Consider the following 23848-nt stretch of genomic DNA (forward strand, 5'->3'; position numbering starts at 1 on the left):
TTAACTCCATTCCTAATAATATTGCTGTTCTGCTTCAGAGGCCAAGCCAACAAAAGAAGAAACTCCAAAGGGTATCAGCCCAGTCAAAGGTAAGAATGATTACTAAATGGCTATGATTGCTATTGTTTTACAATCCCAAACTCAAATTATAAATAATGCTTTGAGCAAAAAAAAAAATAAAAAAAATCACTGTTCAGCAATCTTCTAAATTAGACAACCCAGCCAAAGAGTTTTGTAACATGTTAGATCTGTTGTTTTTGCCTAAGCAACAGTAGTTACTAGGCACATTTTCAATGGAAATGTCTTTAAAATTTCAGCTGATTCAGCCATTGATAGAGAATGACAGTTAACCTTAGCATGCTTTTCTCCAATAGCTGGATACCACCATTATCTTAGAACCAAACTTGTCTATGGTATGAATGAAGTTAGAGATTGCACAGCCTTCCAGCAAAGCTATATCATGTGAGCAAGGCTATGCCTCCACTTTCAGGGCACAACTAGTCTATTGGGAGCAAAGAGAAGATGGTTGAAGAGCTACTTAAACCCCTTTGGATTCTCATACAGATCAGATTATTATGAAGTTTAAACCCAATTTCTCTCAAAATACCTGTGCCCTCAAATTCGATACATAAATTCACGATTCTGTTTTTCCACGTTTCATTCTCAATAGATGAGATTTTGTGATCTTGTTACTAGTACAGTCACAGCTTTTTCAGTTCATCTAATATTAACTCAAAAAATTAACAGTAATTACTAGCTCTATTGAAATTCCATTAAGTGCATAGGGTTCTGCAACACTGAAATACGTAAGTGAAGCAGGTCGATCAGAAACCAGTTCCAGTTTGGCACTGCAGGAAACTTACCAGAAAAGTAAAATAAAACAATTAGATCATTTACTTCTGAATCTGAATTACAGCCAAGAAGACACCTTCACCAGCAGATGCAGAAAGAAGGAAACTCAGGCCAGGTAGTGGTGGTGAAAAACCTCCTGAAGAGCCTCCATTCACTTATCAACTCAAGGCTGTGCCACTGAAGTTTGTCAAGGAGATGAAAGATATCGTGTTGAAAGAAGCAGAATCTGTTGGGTCTTCTGCAATCTTTGAAGTCCTTATTTCACCATCCACTGCAATTACCAGCTGGATGAAAGATGGAAGTAACATCCGAGAGAGCCCAAAGCACAAGTTTATTGCTGATGGCAAAGATAGGAAACTGCATATCATTGATGTCCAGCTGTCAGATGCTGGTGAATACACTTGTGTATTACGACTAGGGAACAAAGAGAAGACCTCTACTGCCAAACTCATTGTTGAAGGTAATCCCATTTCAGATCTGTCAGTAATTTAAAGGCTAACTCCTACTAAAGCTTATGAATTTACAGTGATAAATACATATTTTAGTTTTCATCAATAACTACAAAGTTTGATTTAGTATGTAAGGCATTCTTCATCATGCCATACAAAGGAGAGTAATCAAAATAATGTGTTTCCCTCAGAACTGCCGGTACGATTTGTGAAAACACTTGAAGAAGAAGTCACTGTGGTTAAAGGCCAGCCATTGTATTTGACCTGTGAGCTTAATAAAGAAAGAAGTGTGGTCTGGAGAAGGGATGGGAAGATCATCAAAGACAAGCCTGGGAAATTTGCTCTGGGTATTATTGGTTTGTCACATTCCCTCACCATCACTGATTCAGATGATTCTGATGCTGGCACCTACACTGTTACTGTGGAAGACTCTGAGCTCTCATGCTCATCTTGTGTTAAGGTAGTAGGTAAGCAATCAAAATAATCTCCTTTCTCTATGGCTCTTTTAAAATCAGTATTTTCCCTGTAGCATTACAGTATAAACTTGTAGGTAGCACTTTACAGCTATTAAATGCTTGCTGTAATATGAAATCTGTAAGTCCTCTGTCTTCTGCTTATGATTCATCTATTTGTATTGAAAGTCTGTTAACCTCTATTTCTGTGCAACTTCTTATAATGCAGAAGTGATAAGAGACTGGCTAGTAAAACCTATAAGAGACCAGCATGTGAAGCCAAAAGGAACAGCTACTTTTACCTGTGACATTGTCAAGGATACACCAAACATTAAATGGTTCAAAGGCGATGAGGAAATTCCTGCTGAACCAACTGACAAGACAGAAATCTTGAAAGAAGGAAATAAAATTTTCCTGAAAATTAAGAATGCTGGCCCTGCTGATATTGGAGAATATTCAGTGGAAGTTGAAGGTCGCAGATACCCAGCTAAACTGACCCTTGGGGGTAAGGAATCTTTTATTTTCCATATGTTTAATCACCTCATATGTCAAAATCTCTAAACAAAAATAAAAATGGTCACTTGAGTTCCTGTAAAGCTCAATCAAAACTTGACCTAATTACACATGTGCTAATTTGTACATTCTAGAACGTGAAGTTGAACTTCTGAAGCCGTTAGAGGATGTTACAGTTTACGAGAAAGAAACAGCAAACTTCGATACAGAAATATCAGAAGAAGATATTCCTGGTGAATGGAAGCTGAAGGGTGAAATCCTGCGACCCTCACCTGTAAGCATCCTTGAATATAACAACATAGCTTACTTAAAATTAAACACTATGTGCAGGTTCACTTAAGTCTTAATGGTAAAATTTTTGCAGACACATCACTCTTACTAAGTCCAGAATGTAGAAAGACTAAACATTTTGGTGATTAAAAAAACGCGGTTCTCAAAGTAACATTTATATGCCTTAAGGCTATCTTTCAAACTGCTTATTTTCTCTAAAGATAATGGCATATTATTCAGACGGTAATAGAAATAACTTACGTACATCACAGGAAACAATATATTTAAAAGAAAGGTGGAAGGCTGAATAAACACAGTCTATTTTTTTTAATTGTTGTTTTTAGTAAGAGTGTTTATTTTTCAAGAAATAATTCCAGTCTTTTTGACTCTACAGCGTATCAAATGTTTGTAGAATTTCTTTATTAAAAATGTCTAGAAGTAATGAATTTGCATAATATTTACCAAAGTCTGTCATCTCTGCAGACGTGTGAAATCAAAGCTGAAGGAGGAAAACGCTTCCTAACTTTGCACAAAGTCAAATTAGAGCAAGCTGGTGAAGTCCTTTACCAAGCGCTTAATGCAGTTACTACAGCTATCCTGACAGTGAAAGGTACAATGTGCTGTGAAATGAGACTCAACATGAACTTTAAAAGAGTTTTGAGCATGGATACAAATAATGTGTTCTGTTTTGTTTCTAGAAATTGAACTGGACTTCGCTGTTCCCCTAAAAGATGTCACTGTCCCTGAGAAACGCCAAGCAAGATTTGAATGTGTTCTTACTAGAGAAGCCAATGTTATATGGTCTAAAGGCACTGATATACTGAAGATTGGAGAAAAGTTTGACATCATTGCAGATGGAAAGAAACATATTCTTGTAATAAATGATTCTCAGTTTGATGATGAAGGAGAATACACTGCTGAAGTTGAAGGCAAGAAGAGCACAGCAAGACTGTTTGTTGAAGGCAAGTATTTTATGAACAAAATGTTACAAAATTACATATATATAATGTATGTTTCAGAACCATGTTATCTTTTTTAACTGGTGGTACTTACTCGTGCTTTATTTTTACCCTACAGGTGTGAGGCTGAAGTTCATCACACCTCTACAGGATCAAACAGTGAAAGAAGGAGAAACAGCCTACTTTCAGTTTGAGCTTTCTCATGAAGGCATGCTAGTAAAATGGTACAAAAATGATAAGAGACTCCACACAAGCAGAACCGTTTTTATTACTTCAGAAGGAAAAGTTCATAAACTAGAAATGAGAGAAGTAACACTTGATGATATCTCTGAAATCAAAGCTGTAGTCAAGGATATGAACACACAAGCAAACCTCAAAGTCTTAGGTAATTGCTTAAATATGCTATATAAAATGCACTATATCGTAACTACAAAAAATGTTTTTAAGGAGTGAGTAGCAAAATAATACATTTGTATCACTAATTTAATGTTTCATATCCAATATCCCTTTTGTAGAGGCTGATCCATACTTCACTGTGAAATTACAAGACTACAGCGCTCTGGAGAAAGATGATATTACTCTTCAATGTGAGCTTAGCAAAGATGTCCCAGTAAAATGGTACAAAGATGGTGAAGAACTAGTTGCTTCAAGCAGAATTTCCATAAAAACAGATGGCTTGCGCCGTATCCTAACAATCAAGAAGGCTACAGAGGGTGACAAGGGTGTTTATGAGTGTAGCTGTGGAACGGACAAGACAAATTGTAACATTGGCGTTGAGCGTAAGTCATCATACCTTGTCTAAGGGAAAGTATTGAACCCTTTGTAAAACAAAGTTGATAGAAGATAATAGCTACTTGGTTGAAATATCTAAATTAACAATTACCTAGTATATTAAGAAGAGACAACAGATATGAAAATGACTGTTGTAAAGACAGTGATTCTCATTTTTCCCTCTGTCCATTTACAGTCAGGAAAAAAAAAAAAGCCAGCCTAATTTAATTTAATATAGCATATCTAACTTAATTGTGAAGAAGAATATTCTTGCTGAAAATAACTAAACTTTCAGATATATTGTAGAAAAAGGTGGTAGACTGCCCACCTTGAATTTTTTAGAAAGAGGTCACATTTATCAGTAGTAGTATTTGAATGCTGCAAAGGGATACAGAGAGAGTTGAGATCCTTTCCAGTTCTACATTTTCTATGTTATAAAATGAGTAAGAAAATGTGAACTTTTTTTTTCCTTTTAGCTCGCTTAATTAAAGTGGAGCGCCCGCTGTATGGAGTGGAAGTATTTGTTGGTGAAACAGCACGTTTTGAAATTGAGATTTCTGAGCCTGATGTCCATCCCATATGGAAACTGAAGGGAGAGACCCTAACACCTTCACCTGTGAGACTGCTGGTTTATTCTTCGACAATAATTTACACTAGGAAAACATATTTGATAGTAAAGTTTGCTGAGTAGTTTCCTGGAATACCTATATTTCAGGGGTTCTTTTTTCTTCATTACCAGGAGTGTGAAATCATTGAAGATGGGAAGAAGCATATTCTCATCCTTCATAACTGCAGACTGGATATGACTGGAGAAGTGTCTTTCCAAGCTGCTAATGCTAAAAGTGCTGCCAATCTGAAAGTGAAAGGTACAGCTTGCACTTCACCAAGATCTGTATCTCAAGGCACTAGAACAAATCTAGTAACAGCAATTTCTATATACATCTACTGCTGAACTGAAAGTGCTCTTCTTTGATTTCAGAATTGCCTCTCATCTTCATTACTCCACTAAGTGATGTGAAGGTCTTTGAGAAGGACGAAGCCAAGTTTGAATGTGAAGTGTCCAGAGAGCCCAAGACTTTCCGCTGGTTAAAAGGAACACAAGAGATCACTCCTGATGAAAGATTTGAAATAATTTCGGATGGAACAAAACATGCTCTGATTATTAAATCTGTTGCGTTTGATGATGAGGCTAAATACATGTTTGAAGCTGAAGATAAAAGAACAAGTGCCAAGCTAATTATTGAAGGTTTGTCTGCCTTTCTAGGAAAGAGTTGTGCCATAGTTGTCTTTGAACCATTTTTATTCATAGTACTTTTACTAATGAAATATTTTGTTGACATAGGTATTCGCCTGAAATTCATTACACCTCTCAAGGATGTAACAAAAAAGGAGCGTGAAACTGCAGTGTTCACAGTGGAACTCTCTCATGAAAATATCCCCGTTGTGTGGTTCAAGAATGACCAACGATTACATACTAGTAAAGTGGTTTCAATGACAGATGATGGGAAATTTCATACACTCACAATTAAGGATCTTACTATTGATGATACTTCACAGATTAGAGTGGAAGCTATGGGCAAATCCTCAGAAGCTAAACTCACTGTTCTGGGTAAGCATATTCAAAAAGATATTTTATAATATATATTATTATCAGAAGAGTCTTCCTAATGAAAAATCAAAAGGTCTTGGAAATTGTTTGGTTTGGCAGGGGTTGGGTTATTATTTTAGGGTTTTTTTCTACCTAAACCTATTCTGTGGTGGTTTACAATTTGCTTGTCTTCCATGGGGCTTCATTTTCCATTCACAAGGGATAATCAAAATAACTTTGAGCTTTCAACCAGATGTGGCAAAATTAGCTATAAAATACTACATATATGGTGCTCTGAAGCTCCTAAAAAGAGCGAAATCATCTTGTTAGCAATACAAGTAACACACTGAAATGCTTCTTAGATGTTAGTTTTCTCTTTTTGCAGCAGAACTATTCACATAATTAGGACTACATTTAATTACTCTTACAAGGTGTCTCGCTCCAACAGTGTCCTCAAGACAAAAGATTTCTCTGCCTTTGCCCAGGACTTGCCTGGACTTGTTCCTCAGCAAACTTTGAGTCAATGATATAAAAGAATAATCTCTTACACAAGGCATTAACAGGAAATGTATTTACAGTAAGAATCATTGTCCTTACAGAGGGAGACCCTTACTTCACCGGGAAGCTTCAGGATTACACAGCTGTAGAGAAAGATGAAGTGATTTTACAGTGTGAAATCAGCAAAGCAGATGCCCCAGTGAAATGGATGAAGGATGGCAAACCAATTACTCCATCAAAGAATGTTGTTATTAAGGCTGATGGTAAAAAGAGAATACTTATACTCAAGAAAGCTTTGAAGAAAGACATTGGACAATATACTTGTGATTGTGGTACTGATCAAACCTCTGCTAACCTCAATATTGAAGGTAGGGCTAGGTTGCTGTGTCAAATAGGTCTTCTGGGATCCACTAGAGACCGAGGGAATCAATCTTGTTGTTTTTTTTTTCTCCCGCTCTCCAGACAGAGATATTGAAATCATACGTCCACTATACAGTGTGGAGGTGATTGAGACAGAGACTGCCCGTTTTGATATTGAAATATCTGAGGAAGGTGTCCATGGCAATTGGAAGCTAAAAGGAGAACCCCTGACTGAATCACCTGTAAGCATATGTTTTAGGTTCTTTCTTCCATGTTACTTAACAATTTACATGTAGCTGGAATGTGAGGGAGAAGCAGGCAGTGGCAGAAATTAAGTGAAAGCTCATTCAAGTTTCAGTACGGGTAACTATTGTGAAAACAGTGTAATTTTCAGTAATAACTTTAAAGATGTAATAGGAATCAGTACAAAATATCATATGAAATAGCTAAATAATAAATTGTTTTACATAAATACACTCTCTGTTGCCAGTTCCTAACAATCAAAATGCAGAGACCTGATGGAGTTCTGTTAAATGTGATAGCATTTGAAAATAGAAACTTTAGATTCTGTGGGTTTTTTGTTTGTTTGTTTTGAGTTATGTTTGTTTTAAATAGATGTCATTTTCATTTTCATACTCTTCATTATTGCTATGACAGATAAAAGTTATTTAAAATGGCATATGGCTGAATTAAATATTATTAATTCCTTGCTGATAGGATCTGGAAATTTAAAAACAGTACAGTCATGACAGGAAATAATTTGGCAATGTTTGATGTTACAGTGCTGATGTGAATAATCAAAATGATCAAAAGTTCCATGAAAATCAGTGTCTGGATGAAAGCACCCTTCTCAAAAAAAGATCACAAAACAAGCTTACCTTACCATTTTCTATTTCTCTTTGGGCTTCTGATTGGTCTGCATATGAATGTACTGGCTAATCGATCATCTCATACATGCCACCCTCGTGGATGCATTGCCACTTGCGCTTTTTCTAGATTGCATTAGAAAGGAGGAAAAGAAAGGGAGCAGACTATGAATGAAAGTTTATGGAGCGTGTTAGGGGGAGTGGGCCTGAGTTTTTCTGAGTGTAGGAGAACATAACAGATGGATGGTCTGAGGAGAAGTATGGGCTGCTCTGCTGAGGAACACAAACAAGATACTGAAAAAAAATATTTCATTTTTCTTTTTGAAGGACTGTGAAATCAAGGAGGAAGGCAAAAAGCACTTTCTTACACTGTACAATGTACGTTTAGATCAAGCTGGTGGAGTAGATTTCCAAGCAGCAAATGCCAAATCTGGTGCTCACCTTCGAGTGAAACGTAAGTGTCTTTGAAATTACATGAAAACAACATACTCAAAACTGCTTTAGTATGAGTGGACAAATCTCTATGTAGTAATCTACGCAAGCCAATTATTTCCAGAACAGCAACTCAAGGATTAATTACTCAAGCTACTTTTTATCCTTTAATTAAAGAATGTTCATATTTGGTTAGTTAGTTATTATAATATTGGATATAGCTTATTCATACAGGAGAAGAAAAAGTAAGGAGGTAGCCTTGAATCTTCTTCATGATCTGGCATCATATGTAGTTATGAAATCAAAGTATCACAGCGAAGGCTTTGCAGCATTAAAATATCATGTTAACCTGAGAGGATGGGATCACAGTGATATTTGGGGATAGGGTTAAGATCGTGATGGACAGGGACAGACCACATGGTTGAAGACCACTTGTTTCCTACTCCAATCCTAGCCCTCGCTATTTTGGAAAACACATGCCTTATCTAGCAAGAGGCATGCAAGGCTTGGCAGAGAGACAGATGCACAGCAACTTTCCTGCTGACCTTGTTCAATTTAAAGAAGCGTGCTCTGCAAATAGGAAATTTTTGGTCACTAGCCCTTCCCCTAAAAACCCAGGGTGGCCCCTTCTATTTAGAGAATTAAAAGAGCGGCACAGCAATGTCTGTCTCTCTTGAGGGAAGCCACCATGAAGATTAGTACATAAGGGCAGCAGTTCTCTCTTAGGTAGAAGTGACTAATCTGAAAATGATGTCGTCTTCTTACCAAGCTCGAGTAATAGGCTTGCTGAGACCTCTCAAGGATGTAACAGTGACAGCTGGGGAATCTGCAACTTTTGACTGCGAACTCTCTTATGAGGGAATCCCAGTAGAGTGGTACCTGCAAGGAAAGAAACTGGAGCCCAGTGATAAGGTAAGGAGACTAAACTTTTTCCCTTATGCTTATTCCTCCTTCCTCACTTTCACCCCTCTTCCACTTTTTTTTTTTTTTAATTTACTTTCTGCTAGTAGAGATACTAAGGCACAGCAGTGCTGTTGTGCTGAATGGTAACTCCTCACTGGCTCAGATATGGCATATTTTACCTGGAAAAGGAGGAGGATGTGGAATACTACAAGTATGTTTTGTACAAAGGGAAGCTAAGACTTTAGTGCCTGATTCTGTGCAAGATTCTGTTACAGGGATGATGAATTATTTTTGCTCAGGTTCACTGCAGCTACTGTGACAGGGTTTTGAAAGGTGCTTTCAGGAAATGTTTTTTTTTTTTTTTCTTTTCTTGAATGCTGAGTTGCAGTCCAATTCTGCATATAAGGGGATTAAGAGGATTCAAATTCCATTTCAGGCATTTGTTCTGGCTCTCCAGATAACTTTCTGAGCAGATTTGCTTGTCAAGCACTTCTCACTAACTATTTTTAACCCTTCATCAAGTGCTGGCTCTTAACTTTGAGATCTGAGCAGTCTGGAATGTAGCCAGTTTAACATTTAAAGTTAATGGAGGGGGAAATAATCTAGGAAGCATAAAATAAAATAGGTATGACTAGGTTTTAAGACTACTTTTTTTTTACGTATTAGTCCTAAGAGAAGTAATATAAATGGAGATGTAAGTTGTAAATCTCAGACAAAGCAAACTTTCAAGGCATCATAGAATGTAGCAAAGTTTCAGAACCTGTAATTATGCTCCTAATGATACTTCTGTATATATTTTTTACTTTTAAATTTAGTTTTACCAGATTGTTTTCAGTTTTGGGAAATAGATCTTCCTGAGCTTCACCAAATTTGCTTAAATAAAGTCTAAATCATTAAAAAATGTAGAAATAAGAAAAGAAAAAAGCAGTTATCAGAGAAGTGGCAATTCAATTACTATATTTATGAATAGATAGGCAAAATTTAAACTCAACAGATGGGACATTTAATGAACCAAAGTAATCACTTCCGAGTCTAGAAATAAAAATGTGAAAATCTATTAATCACTGCTGTGGCGTGGTATTTATTACTGCCTGGTAAGTTGTAACAAGTTTAATATTTATATATGATGGAACATTATTTTGATCTTGTCTAATTAAGCTATCCTTTCAATTACTTGAGAAAATTCTAGATTTTTATTCAGCTTGCGTATCCACTCAAAACTGCCATTATTCTTCAGATGAAATTTGTGAATGAATGTTTATGTAGAAGTAGCTCATTAAAAAGCATGATTATCAAGAATTCTCAACTATAAATGAACAGGCAGAATTTTCTACAAAATTTAATAATAGAAAGTCAAGTTAGCACTTGAAAAAGAGGGGAGACCAAGCCTCTTTATATTTCTCTAAAATTTTTTACTTCATATGTAGGCAGGAGTAATAACATAAGCGTAAACATAAAATTTCAGATTTCGTAAGTGAAAAGACAAAACAGAAATGATTCTCAAAATCCTCGGTAGATTTTTATCTTGAGCTATATTTAGTGTATGTGAAAGGAAATTATCCAAACTTCATATAGAAGGAAACAAAAAAAAAATCTGCAGACAGCAGTTTAAAAAAAAAAAAAAAAAAAAGAAAAAAAGGCTATTTCATTAAATGTTCCTCAAATCTTTGTTGTAGATACTTACAAAAGTATTTTTTATGTACTTTATAAGGTTGTCACACGTGCTGAAGGGAGAGCTCACACACTTATTCTTAGAGATGTCAAGTTAACAGATGCCGGAGAGGTGTCACTGACTGCAAAAGATTTCAGAACTCAGGCAAATCTTTTTGTGAAAGGTAAGTCAGTCATTTTAATTATATTATAAGCCAGTGTTAATAGCCCATTCATATTTTACCCCACAATAGGATGTCAACATACACCATGTATCAAATTAGAAGGTTCATATATACAACATTAGAATGGTAAATAAATTTCCTTACTCAAAATAGCCCTTTACGTAAAATCTTGATGCTTCACAGAAGGCTGAGAAAATGTTGAAATAGTGAAAATATGACAGATTTGGGAGAAGAATCAGTTCTTTAGGATTTCTACAGCTTCATTGCGGACTTGAACATTCAACTGGCCTCAGCATGATACACCAACACCACATCTAGTTAAGGCTTGCTTTTATTCTTTCAAGTATCTGGAAAACTATGAAAAAAAAAACTTCAACAGAGAAGTTCAAGAGTGCTGTTGATTATTCAATTAAAAAAAAAAAAAAAGTAAACAGCGTGGAACAGTTCTGTACTAGCAGAAGGCCAGATGTGATTTAGATCTATTCTACCAAAAATCTGTCTACTTTCAGAACCCCCAGTTGAATTTACTAAACCACTTGAGGATCAGACTGTTGAAGAGGAGGCCACTGCAATACTGGAATGTGAAGTTTCCAGGGAAAATGCAAAAGTGAAATGGTTTAAAAATGGAGAAGAAATTCATAAAACAAAGAAGTATGATATCATTTCTGAAGGCAGAGTCAGAAAACTCATTATCCATGGCTGCACACTGGATGACGCAAAAACATATACCTGTGATGCCAAAGATTTTAAGACATCATGTTTTCTCAATGTCGAACGTAAGTAGTTGATAATTTTCTGTGGAATAAGTGCTATAGACACTATGTACTAGCAATTTATTTGGCTTTATCTGGAGTTTTCCTCTACTAAAAGTTCTGTGGTTTTTTTGTAGCTCTTCGTGTTGAGTTCCTGAGGCCACTAACTGACCTTGAAGTTAAAGAAAAAGAATCTGCTCGGTTTGAATGTGAAATTTCTCGCCCAGGTGTCAAGGTCAGTAATTTATATATATATTTCAAATTTGAGTAGTTTCTTCAACTAGAGCTTTTATTTAAAGTTTACATCATCATCATGTTGTTGCAAAAGAACACACAGCTGAAATCTATGCTGAGCATGTTAATTTTAATAACCATGTCAACTTGTTTTAAAACAGGTGAAGTGGTTTAAGGATGGCATTGAAATTAGAAAAGGCAAGAAGTATGACATAATTTCCAAAGGTGCAGAACGCATTCTTGTTATTAGTAAATGTCTCTTTGATGATGAAGCTGAATATGCCTGTGAAGCAAAAACAGCTAGAACTTCTGGCCTACTTACAGTGATAGGTAAACACATTATTTTAAGAATCTAATCTGCAAAGAGGAAAAATGGTACTTTGATGTAAGATCGTAACTGGTTTTCCAAATTTATTTTTTGCAGAGGAAGAAGCTGTTTTCACAAAAAATCTTCATGATCTTGAAGTAAATGAAAATGAGACTGTAAGACTGATCTGTGAAATCTCAAAGCCTAATGCTGAAGTTACTTGGTTTAAAGGAGATGAGGAGGTGCCTGATGGAGGTAGATTTGAATACATTTCTGATGGCCGAAAGAGAATTCTTGTCATACGTAATGCTCATCCTGAGGATGCTGGCAAATATACTTGCAAACTCCCAAGCTCTAGTACAACAGGAAAACTTACTGTACATGGTAAGAGAGTTATTTTTTGTCGTTGTTCTGAAAAAAAGTGATCAATTAGACCAATACATTTTGGTTTATACTATTCACAGAAAAGAGAAATAAAATGATATAAACCTACTTTTTTTTTTTTTTTTTTTTTTTTAAAGAACTAGCTGCAGAATTTCTTACCAGACCACAAAATCTTGAAGTTCTTGAAGGAGACAAAGCTGAATTTGCCTGCTCCGTATCCAAAGAGGCAATTACAGTACAGTGGCTGTGGGGCGACACAGTCCTGGAACCTGGTGATAAGTACGACATCATTTCAGATGGCAAAAAGAGGACACTTGTGGTTAAGGACTCCGTTGTAGGGGATGCAGGAAAGTACACTGTAATGGTTGGTGAAGCTAAAGCTACAGCACGCCTGACAGTGATTGGTAAGCTTTATTTCATCATTGTGCATATTTTATTGTATTTCTTGTACAACATGATTTCTTACTTCTTCCATTTTCTCAATTTCAGAAAAACTCAGGATTATAACTCCCCTTAAGGACCAAGAAGTTAATGAGGGTCAAGAAATTATCTTCAACTGTGAAGTAAATAAAGAGGGTGCCAAAGAGAAGTGGTACAAAAATGGCGAGGCAATATTTGATAGTGCAAAATATATTATTGTCCAGAAGGATTTAGTTTATACTCTCCGAATCAGGGATACACAGTTGAAAGATCAAGCTACCTACAGTATCTCACTGTCAAACCATAGAGGGGAGCATGCTGAGAGCTCTGCTGCCTTAACAGTATTAGGTAAAAAACTTTCACAGTATTAAAGCTATTCAGTGACCATTGTTTTGATTTCACAGGATGTAAATTAATCATGGTTTGTTTTTTGTTTTTTTTTTTCCTTAATAGAAGAGGATCTTAGAATTGTTGAACCCCTTGAAGACATTGAGACCATGGAAAAGAAAACTGTCACATTCTGGTGCAAAGTCAATCGCCTTAATGCAACTCTCAAATGGACAAAGAATGGCGAAGAGATCACCTTTAACAAGCGCATTCTGTATAAAATTGATAAATACAAACACTCACTCATCATTAAAGACTGTGGTTTTAAAGATGAAGGTGAATACACTGTAACTGCTGGGCAAGATAAATCTGTTGCAGAACTTCTCATCACAGAAGCACCAGCAGATTTCATTGAACATCTCCAGGACCAGACTGTCACTGAATTTGATGATGCTGTCTTTACCTGCCAGCTTTCTAAGGAGAAAGCTAGTGTAAAATGGTACAGAAATGGAAGAGAAATCAAAGAAGGCAAAAAGTACGCATGTTTTATTATGCTTGTTCATATGCTAAAGATATTTGCTTCACTTTCTGTCTTTATCTGCAAATTAAAATATTGCTTACTTATTTTCTCTCCCATAAAGATATCAGTTTGAAAAGGATGGAAATCTTCACAGATTAATCATAAAAGACTGTAGACTAGATGATGAATGTGAATATTCCTGTGGAGTGGATGACAGAAAATCTAGGGCAAGACTTTTTGTTGAAGGTACTTGTAAAATTAAGTAGGATTCATTTCTTCATTATTTAGTGATAGTAGAAATGATAGACAAATAACCCCAAATGAATTGACATTCATTTCAGAAATCCCTGTGGAGATTATTCGACCACCACAAGATGTTTATGAAGCTCCTGGTGCAGATGTCATCTTCATGGCTGAACTGAACAAAGATGGTGTGGAAGTCAAGTGGCTGAGAAACAACATGATTATCATCCAAGGTGACAAACATCAGATGATGAGTGAAGGAAAAGTCCATAGGCTGCAGGTGTGCGAGATAAAGCCTCGTGACCAAGGGGAATACAGATTTATTGCTAAAGATAAGGAAGCTAGAGCTAAGCTTGAATTAGCTGGTAAGTTGCCTGTTTCATACTTGTTTTATAAAATCTGACTTTAGTGAAATAAGTCTTCAACTAAATTTTGTTTTTCTTCTTTCAAAGAGTTGCATTAAAAAGAATATGCAATCAGGCTGAGACAGGAGCAAGTCTGTTAAACCATATGAATTACAATTCATATAACAATCATTTTTTTATTATACCACATTGATTCAAAAGTTGAGGAAATTACAGGACACTTTTCATTCTCTACAGAGAATTGAATTTACAGAAGACAGAACCTTTTCATTAGATCACTGCAGATGGGAAATGTAAAAATTATTTGACATCTTCATTTCAGTCATAGGAGTTATGGCTTCATTCATTCAACTTCAGACCTGTAAATTACATTAAGTTAATGCTCAAAAAGCAGCTCCATCTTCCCTGACTTTATAGGAGGGCTGAGTTTCTTGCTCTCCGGAGCAATCCAATGAATATATAAAGGAACTTGTTTAGAATTCACGTAACAGCTCCTTTTACTTTTCTCTGTCTGCTTCTTTGCATAACACACATGCATCATTCTTTGAATTTGGAAGTACTCATTTGTTACATTGATATTCCTTAGCTGCACCTAGAATCAAGACTGGTGATCAAAACCTAGTGGTTGATGTTGGGAAGCCTTTAACTATGACTGTTCCATATGATGCCTACCCAAGAGCAGAAGCTGAATGGTTGAAAGGGGAGGAAAGTCTGCCAACAACAACTGTAGATACAACAACTGACTGTACTACCTTCAAAATTTATGAAGCAAAGAAATCAGATAAGGGAAGGTACAAGGTTGTACTTCGAAACAAACATGGCCAGGCAGAAGCTTTCATCAACGTAGAGGTCATTGGTAAGTGCTCCCATTTTTAAAACCTTACTTACGTTTAGTTAAGCCAAATCAAATAAAAAGATGCAATCCCCTAAATTATTGTTATATATTTGTTAGATGTTCCGGGGCCAGTTAGAAACTTGGAAGTCACTGAAATTTACGATGGTGAAGTTGGCCTTGCCTGGCAAGAACCAGAAAGTGATGGTGGAAGTAAAATCATTGGCTACGTTGTTGAAAGGCGTGATATCAAGCGTAAGACCTGGATTGTGGTCACTGATCATGCTGAAAATTGTGAATACACTGTTACTGGACTTCAGAAAGGAGGAGTTGAGTACCTCTTCCGTGTTAGCGCACGGAACCGAGTGGGTACTGGCGAACCAGTAGAAACAGAGAGACCTGTGGAAGCTAAAAGCAAATTTGGTGAGCAGAGAAGTTATGAAAAATTTGGCGTTTGATGACAGTGTGAAAAAAAACCAAGACATTACTTACTGTAACAATAGATAGAGAAACACACCTTGTTTTTTCTCTTTTTCTCCACAAAATGAAATGCAGAAGTTCCTGGTCCTCCTCAAAATGTAGAAGTTACTGATGTGAACAGGTTTGGTGCTACGCTTACCTGGGAAGCTCCTGAGTATGATGGAGGATCTCCGATTACTGGCTATGTTATTGAACTGCGTAACAGAGCATCCATCAAATGGGAGCCAACTATGACCACTGGCGCTGATGAACTGTCAGCTGTCCTGACTGATGTTGTGGAAAATGAAGAATATTTCTTCAGAGTAAGAGCTCAAAACATGGTTGGAGTTGGCAAACCAAGTCATCCTACACGTGCAGTGAAGATTACTGACCCAATTGGTAAGCATGCAAGCACTACTGTGACTGAACTTGGTTATTTAAATATCATGTGTACTGGAGTGTTCCAAGAAGCAATTAGAGAAATGCATGTACTGAAAATATCAAGTTCAGCTAGACTTTTCCAAATTTTGGTGTTTAAACATTTCAGAAGTGCCTTACGAGCATTTGGCACAGCAAGAACTGCCAATATTTTTGATCTGAAACCTTTATTTAAAAAATAGTTTAGAAGAAATGCAACAAGGCATTTAAAATTGTACATTAAGATATAGACAACTGATATGCAGAGCTATATTCCTTTACCAGTTGCCAACATTTGTTTCCCTCAAATTATTTTCAGAGAGACCAAGTCCTCCCATTAACCTTGATCATTCAGATCAAACAAAAACGTCAGTGCAGCTCACATGGGAACCTCCTCTCGAAGATGGAGGAAGTCCAATCTTAGGATATATTATTGAAAGGAAGGAAGAAGGAACAGACAAATGGATCCGCTGTAACCCAAAACTAGTACCAGCGCTTACTTTTAAGGTGAGATGCTTGGCTCATCAACAAAGTACTACAACAAAGATGTATAGTTAATTTTTAATGAGTTACTAAAAAATTGTTTGTGCTTTTTAGGTAACTGGACTGAAAGCAGGGTCCAGTTATTACTACAGAGTCTCAGCAGAAAATGCAGCTGGGGTGTCTGACCCAGCTGAGGCTATTGGACCATTAACTGCAGATGATCCTTTTGGTAAGCTATGTGCTATTTATCAAAGAGAATCAGAAAAGATGCACAGCTGAAGTGCAACTTGTAGCTAGGATGTATGTGTTTCTTCTGTGATACCAACTAGCAGAAAGAACTTTAGAACTATGAGATTCTGAATTATTTCTCTTCATTATGAATCCTACCAGTAATTAGCTGTATTAGGTAAAGACCTGTTAGGTTGCCTGGAGAGTAAGACATGACCTTTTGTCTCCTGACCTAGCTATGTGAAAGATAGGAGATATCTGAGGGGGAGAGTCGGAGAATACACAAAAGAAATCGAAACAATATGAAGTTTTTACTTTAAAGAATAGGTTAGATCTTATCTAATAATTCTAAGATATCACATATTTCTAACAGATATTTAGCTGGGAAATCAGAATCACTCTTTCAAAACAGCTATCATTAGCCATTTTCAGAATGTTTGAAAATATTTAATGGAATTCATTTTCCATTTTTTCAGTTGGACCTACAATGGACCTAAGTGCATTTAAAGATGGACTAGAAGTTATTGTTCCAGAGCCAATAAAGATCCGTGTTCCTATCACTGGCTACCCTATTCCAACTGCCACATGGTCTTTTGGTGACCAAGTCTTAGAGGAAGGTGGTCGTGTAACAATGAAGACTACTTCCACCTTTGCAGAACTTGTAATTACTCCAAGTGAACGTCCAGACAAGGGAATTTATACATTAACATTAGAAAACCCTGTGTCATCTGTTTCAGGAGAAATTGATGTTAATGTCATTGGTAAGTGGACGTGTATGTATTCCAATATTAACATTCTTAGATTAATAACGTAAAGTCACATAACTTCCAGCAAACGAAGAGTATTAAAACATAGCTATAAACTAGAAATTAATTCCCCCAGAAGCTTTTTTCATATCTTCAACAGCCAGCTGTTTACTGTTCTAGGAAGAATAACTGAGGACAGCAAGTTTTTTGGCAGATAGATAAAATAGAGATAATCTGACAATGTCTGATTAGAAAATACTTAATAAAATCATTGTTATTTCTAGCTCGCCCAAGTGCTCCAAAAGAACTTAAAGTTGTAGACGTAAGCAGGAGTACAGTACAGCTGTCATGGGAACCTCCAGAAGATGATGGTGGAAGTCCAGTCATTGACTATATAATTGAAAAACGTGAAGTAAGCCGGAAAACATGGATCAAAGTAAGTTCATTCTTTATCATTCCTTTTGTATTTGCTGTATTGTTTCCATATGTGCTGCTGAATTTTGTGTCATAATTTTGTAATAACTCTTTGGAAATACATTTGAGAAGCACAATGGATTCTTCCCTCATTTTAGGTTATGGATCATGTCATTGATCAAGAGTTCTCTGTACCTGACCTCATCCAAGGAAAAGAATATTTATTTAGAGTTTGTGCATGTAATAAATGTGGCCCGGGAGAACCTGCATATATTGACGAACCCATAAATATGTCAGCACCAGCAAGTGAGTCATCTTTTTCAAACTGTTGCTCATATTCTTGGTGACAGTTTTTGAAAATCTTGCTGATTTTTCTTACTTTAATGTGTTAAAAAAGAAGGAATAAAAATAATAAACCAATTTAAAATAAATAAATAAAACAGTTCCTTAGATTGTTTTCTAAGATACCATATGTATTTAATTTTTAATAGCGGTTCCTGATCCACCTGAGAATGTTAAATGGAGAAATCCAACATCAAAAGGAATCTTCCTAACATGGGAACCTCCCAAATATGATGGCGGTGCTCGCATCAAGGGCTATCTGGTAGAAAAATGCCAACGTGGCACAGATAAGTGGGAGATATGTGGGGAGCCTGTTATTGAAACAAAGTAAGTAACTTCACATTCTATTTAGAACCTTTTAACTAACTGCACCATCCGAGCCAGTTCAAAAATTTGTATTATTTTTTTTAACAAACAGAATGGAAGTAACAAAACTTAAGGAAGGAGAGTGGTACGCGTATCGGGTTAAGGCTTTGAATAGAATAGGAGCAAGCAAGCCAAGCAAGCCAACAGATGATATTCAGGCCATTGATGCAAAAGGTAATCGCTTAATTACAATAACCACTCCATTTTTACTATTCTCTGAAATATTGTTTCTATAACAATGTTTCAATTCTCTCCTAAATCAGAGGCTCCAGAAATTTTCTTAGATGTGAAACTGCTCGCTGGACTCACTGTGAAAGCTGGAACTAAAATTGAGCTGCCAGCCAAAATAACTGGAAAGCCTGAGCCCCAGATTACTTGGACCAAGGCTGAAAAATTACTGAGACCTGATGATAGAATCACTATTGAAACAACACCTAATCATTCTACAGTCACTATTACAGACAGCAAGAGGAGTGACAGTGGAACCTATATTATAGAAGCCGTAAATTCCAGTGGACGTGCTACAGCTGTTGTTGAAGTTAATGTTCTCGGTATGCATGTATTATTTTTACATTATTAAAAACATGAGTAATGCATTGAGATATGCAAGCAGAAGATTAACATTTTCATCCTATCCCCTACAGATAAACCTGGTCCACCCGCTGCATTTGATGTATCAGAAATCACAAATGAATCCTGCCTTCTGACGTGGAATCCTCCCCGAGATGATGGAGGTTCCAAAATTACTAACTATGTCCTTGAGAAAAGAGCTACAGACAGTGAAATATGGCATAAATTGTCATCAACTATCAAGGACACTTCATTCAGAGCTACCAATTTAACTCCTCATAAGGAATATGTGTTCCGAGTCAGTGCTGAGAATATGTATGGTATTGGGGAACCAGCACAGTGTAACCCCATCATTGCAAAATATTCCTTTGGTTAGTGAATTAAATATTAAATTTTGAAAATGCTACATTTTAACAGCTATGAAAATACATATGTAATGGTCTTGTTTTGTTTTTTTTTTTCATTTATTAATTTATACAGATCCACCAGGCCCTCCAACAGGTCTCAAACCTATAGAGGTTACTAAAGATTCAGTGACCCTAACATGGAATGAACCAGATGAAGATGGTGGCAGCCCCATAACTGGCTACTGGGTTGAGAGATATGATCCTGAGCAGGATAAATGGATAAAATGCAATAAAATGCCAGTGAAAGATACAACATTCAAGTAAGATATAGTCACTTCAGGCTGAAACTGAGATGTAGAAATGTAAAAGTAGCCTTTTAAACAAATTCTACTTCATGACTGTTCTTTTTTCCCTGCTTCTGTAAGTTTAGTGCCAACTAATAGCCAGTTACATATTTTATCTGATAGTTTTAAAGAAGTATGTCTTTACAGAAAACTGAATCATTGCTTATTTTTTTCTTGTTTTTCTATTATGCTTACTAACATCTGTACTTTGTGATTACTTATAAGACATTCAAAAATAGTAAACAAAACCATTTTATGCATCAATTTGCCAACATCCCGGTTTTTTTCACCTGACATTTGCATTAGCTAACAGTGATACTACAAACAGAAATGTTAGATGGCTCTCAACACGTTTGTTTCTACATCTCAGCACACCATTTTGCTTTTGGCAAAATGCCTATTCTGAATATTTCATATAGCATCATTAGCAGTAACTTGGTTATTTTCAGATTTTCTAAGTAAATTATGAAGAATATAGAAGATATTGTTTTAGGTAAGAGTTAACGTGTGGATTGTTTTAATCAAACCTTATTTTGATTTCCAGAGTTAAAGGTCTTACAAATAAGAAGAAATACAAGTTCCGTGTATTGGCAGAGAATCTTGCAGGACCTGGAAAACCAAGCAAGGAAACAGAGCCAATCTTAGTGAAAGACCCAATTGGTATAATAAACATACTTTGAATGTTGATTTTAACAACAACAAAAAAATGTTTGTTTGTTTGTTTGTTTCCAATCATTTAATTAATTTTGGACTCTTGTCTAGATCCACCATGGCCCCCTGGAAAGCCAACGGTGAAGGATGTTGGCAAGACATCATTATTCCTGAACTGGACAAAGCCAGAACATGATGGAGGGGCAAAAATTGAATCTTATGTCATCGAACTATTAAAGACTGGAACAGATGAGTGGGTGAGAGTGGCTGAAGGTGTGCCCACAACTGAACACTTCCTCAAAGGGCTTATGGAGAAGCAAGAATATTCATTCCGTGTAAGAGCTGTGAACAAGGCTGGAGAGAGTGAGCCCAGTGAACCCAGTGACCCTGTGCTGTGCAAGGAGAGGCTGTGTAAGTATTGTTTCAGAATGTGCTGTTTCTGCAAGTACACTCAGTCTTTTTTAAAAAGCCCCGTATCTGCCTATCTCTGTAGGCGCCAAGTGAACATTTCCAGACTTACTAAATATTAAAATCTACCCTTGTTCATCTAAGAAAATACAAAGTTTTTATAGTTTCAGTATTATTCTCTGCCTTCCAGGATCTTGCTGGGCAAGATAACAACCTGCTTTTCCTTCTATTATTTTTTTACAGTTCCTCCTTCTCCTCCTCGTTGGCTTGAGGTTATTAATATTACTAAAAACACAGCAGATCTTAAATGGACAGTACCAGAAAAAGATGGGGGCTCTCCAATTACCAACTACATTGTTGAAAAGAGGGATGTAAGGAGAAAAGGCTGGCAGACTGTAGATACAACAGTGAAAGATACCAAGTACACAGTGAGCCCGCTGACTGAAGGCTCATTGTATGTCTTCCGTGTGGCTGCTGAAAATGCCATTGGGCAGAGTGACTACTGTGAAATTGAAGATTCAGTGCTTGCTAAAGATACATTCAGTAAGTTTGAGATTTGCTTTCAGAGTGATTAATGCTATAGCTGACTTCTCATGGGTTCCTTTTTTTACTAATTTGTATATGTATTTTGTTTAGCAACGCCTGGGCCTCCATATGCTCTTACAGTAGTTGAAGTGACAAAAGGTCATGTTGATTTGAAATGGGAACCACCTAAGAATGACGGTGGCAGACCAATTCAAAGGTAAACTCATTTTATGATTGTGTAGTGTTTTCTATGGATTATTTTTTCATAAATGAAGAATTTCTGTCAAAAATTTTAAATTTGGAATGGACACATTTTATATGGAGAAGAGGTGAATTTATGTGAAAGAAGCAATTTTATGGCCACAGCAAGTATGAGTTTAATTTTAAAAGTGGAAATTATACAAATAGAAATGACCTAATGTGCATAAATAATGAATGTGTCAATATCTTCAAACAAACATCTTCAAAAAAAGCATCTAATTAAATCAGATGAAATTGAGTTGTATACAAATCAAACTTTAATGCGGATATAGACTCCGGCTCTAGGTGGTGCTCTAGCTACTTTTCCCCATCTAACAAATAATATTGTTACATTTTTCTTCTGCCTGAGTTTCTCAGTAAAACTATATACACTGAGCTACTACAAAGCGTCATCTTTTTTATGTTTATTCTTTGTTCCACTTCTCAGACTGTTTTCCTTCTTTTGGTTTCTTCTAAATTCTCCTCCTCTTTAGTTTCTCAAGTATCTCTTCTCTGAAATTTACCTTGAATGCTAGTTAGATTTTTCTCTCTTATTTTCACTCTTCCTCTTCTTCCCATTCACAGCAAACATATCCTAAACAAACTGATAACTACAAAGATGTACTTGAAGGAACATAAATCATTTAATCTTTGTTACGGTCCCATAGATTGTTGTAAACAGAATCCAGATAACTGAAGTATTCATAGATAATATCTACACATATTTTCAGTAGAATTTATCCAGTGCAGTCTGAACTAGCAAAGATATAAATGTAGTACGGGAGTTCTCTCCTTCACCTCTACAAAACCCAAGAACACAGCAGAAGTTCAGTCTCGAAAATATACTCTGTCATCAGTGGCAACCCTATTATATCTAACAGCTACTAAGACTACTAGGACTGTGTTGCTGATATGTGAAATAATGCTCATTTATTCTGTCACCAATGACTATCTTTATTTTTTCATTAGCCATACCATTCAAATCTCACACTATTTTAATGAGTATGAAATCTGAAATGCTCATATTTGACATTCCTGATACTATTTTTTCCTATTTATTCAGATACGTTATTGAAAAGAAAGAAAAACTAGCCACCCGCTGGGTAAAAGCTGGCAAGACAGCTGGCCCAGATTGCAATTTCAGAGTGACTGATGTCATCGAAGGTATGGATGTGCAGTTCCAGGTTCGTGCAGAAAATGAAGCAGGCTGTGGTCATCCCAGTGAACCAACTGATCTTATCCATATTGAAGATCCGACAAGTAAGTAGTATTGTAACATACAACATATGGACTATGGAAGCAATGTATTGGCTTGAACAGATATTCTGAGTGAAAAATAAACATCTTTTTGATTTTTACAGGCCCTCCTTCACCTCCTCAGGATTTACATGTCACAGATGCAGGTCGAAATCATATTTGCATTGCATGGAAGCCACCAGAGAAGAATGGTGGAAGTCCTATTATTGGGTACAATGTTGAGTTGTGTGAAGCAGGAACAGAAAAATGGATGCGAATCAATTCTCGTCCAATAAAAGATCTAAAATGCAAAGTGGAGGAAGGTGTTGTTCCAGACAAGGAATATGTGCTGAGAGTCAGAGCAGTCAATGCTGTTGGAGCCAGTGAGCCATCAGACATCTCAGAAAAAGTTGTTACCAAGGACCCGGACTGTAAGAATAGATTTCCTTTCTGAAATCTACATAACTGATAACTGAAAAAAGTCTTAAGTGTTCAGTAAATTTATAATAATATTAAATTTATTTTTACAGGTAATCCAACCATTGATCTAAAAACTCGTGATATTGTTGTTGTTAAAGGACAGAAATTAAGTATCCCTGTGCCCTTCAGAGCTGTTCCATCCCCAACAATCACATGGCACAAAGATGGCAAAGAGTTGAAAGCTGGTGACAGAACAACAATGAAGAGTGACTACACTTCTGCATTGCTTGAAGTCATAGAGAGTGTTCATGCTGATGCTGGTGTTTATACAATTACACTGGAGAACAAACTGGCATCAACAACTGGCTCTATCAACGTCAAAGTCATAGGTAACTAGACATCTTCCATTCTGGGAGAGATGCCTGTCTCTGTTTGAGCCCACTAACTGATGGAAGTACTAGGAAATCCCTTTTTTGCCATATGGATTTATCACTTCAACTCAGACACTCTGTAAATTGCC

At 36.3% G+C, this 23848-nt stretch overlaps 1 protein-coding gene across 1 annotated transcript in view; it reads left to right on the forward strand.

The window, feature by feature from the left end:
• TTN (titin) overlaps positions 1 to 23848 on the forward strand; it is a 248995-nt gene that overhangs the window by 147686 nt on the left and 77461 nt on the right. The window contains exons 191-237 of the mRNA XM_046943725.1: positions 39 to 89; positions 917 to 1312; positions 1493 to 1768; positions 1983 to 2258; positions 2401 to 2540; positions 3020 to 3146; positions 3235 to 3498; positions 3614 to 3880; positions 4011 to 4274; positions 4743 to 4882; positions 5006 to 5132; positions 5246 to 5512; positions 5609 to 5875; positions 6454 to 6720; positions 6815 to 6954; positions 7906 to 8032; positions 8780 to 8922; positions 10625 to 10748; positions 11258 to 11524; positions 11638 to 11735; positions 11896 to 12064; positions 12159 to 12425; positions 12563 to 12829; positions 12915 to 13193; positions 13299 to 13707; positions 13814 to 13938; positions 14034 to 14300; positions 14887 to 15156; positions 15253 to 15555; positions 15688 to 15990; positions 16328 to 16515; positions 16606 to 16720; positions 17196 to 17480; positions 17750 to 17901; positions 18038 to 18185; positions 18371 to 18548; positions 18640 to 18761; positions 18851 to 19138; positions 19232 to 19528; positions 19638 to 19824; positions 20393 to 20508; positions 20611 to 20910; positions 21151 to 21450; positions 21544 to 21649; positions 22736 to 22932; positions 23034 to 23339; positions 23439 to 23717. Coding sequence (XP_046799681.1) covers positions 39 to 89; positions 917 to 1312; positions 1493 to 1768; positions 1983 to 2258; positions 2401 to 2540; positions 3020 to 3146; positions 3235 to 3498; positions 3614 to 3880; positions 4011 to 4274; positions 4743 to 4882; positions 5006 to 5132; positions 5246 to 5512; positions 5609 to 5875; positions 6454 to 6720; positions 6815 to 6954; positions 7906 to 8032; positions 8780 to 8922; positions 10625 to 10748; positions 11258 to 11524; positions 11638 to 11735; positions 11896 to 12064; positions 12159 to 12425; positions 12563 to 12829; positions 12915 to 13193; positions 13299 to 13707; positions 13814 to 13938; positions 14034 to 14300; positions 14887 to 15156; positions 15253 to 15555; positions 15688 to 15990; positions 16328 to 16515; positions 16606 to 16720; positions 17196 to 17480; positions 17750 to 17901; positions 18038 to 18185; positions 18371 to 18548; positions 18640 to 18761; positions 18851 to 19138; positions 19232 to 19528; positions 19638 to 19824; positions 20393 to 20508; positions 20611 to 20910; positions 21151 to 21450; positions 21544 to 21649; positions 22736 to 22932; positions 23034 to 23339; positions 23439 to 23717 — 10251 coding nt within the window. The remainder of the gene's footprint in view (positions 1 to 38; positions 90 to 916; positions 1313 to 1492; positions 1769 to 1982; positions 2259 to 2400; positions 2541 to 3019; positions 3147 to 3234; positions 3499 to 3613; positions 3881 to 4010; positions 4275 to 4742; positions 4883 to 5005; positions 5133 to 5245; positions 5513 to 5608; positions 5876 to 6453; positions 6721 to 6814; positions 6955 to 7905; positions 8033 to 8779; positions 8923 to 10624; positions 10749 to 11257; positions 11525 to 11637; positions 11736 to 11895; positions 12065 to 12158; positions 12426 to 12562; positions 12830 to 12914; positions 13194 to 13298; positions 13708 to 13813; positions 13939 to 14033; positions 14301 to 14886; positions 15157 to 15252; positions 15556 to 15687; positions 15991 to 16327; positions 16516 to 16605; positions 16721 to 17195; positions 17481 to 17749; positions 17902 to 18037; positions 18186 to 18370; positions 18549 to 18639; positions 18762 to 18850; positions 19139 to 19231; positions 19529 to 19637; positions 19825 to 20392; positions 20509 to 20610; positions 20911 to 21150; positions 21451 to 21543; positions 21650 to 22735; positions 22933 to 23033; positions 23340 to 23438; positions 23718 to 23848) is intronic.

The sequence above is a fragment of the Gallus gallus genome, chromosome 7 (genome assembly GCF_016699485.2).
Source record: "Gallus gallus isolate bGalGal1 chromosome 7, bGalGal1.mat.broiler.GRCg7b, whole genome shotgun sequence".
Classification (NCBI taxonomy): domain Eukaryota; kingdom Metazoa; phylum Chordata; class Aves; order Galliformes; family Phasianidae; genus Gallus; species Gallus gallus.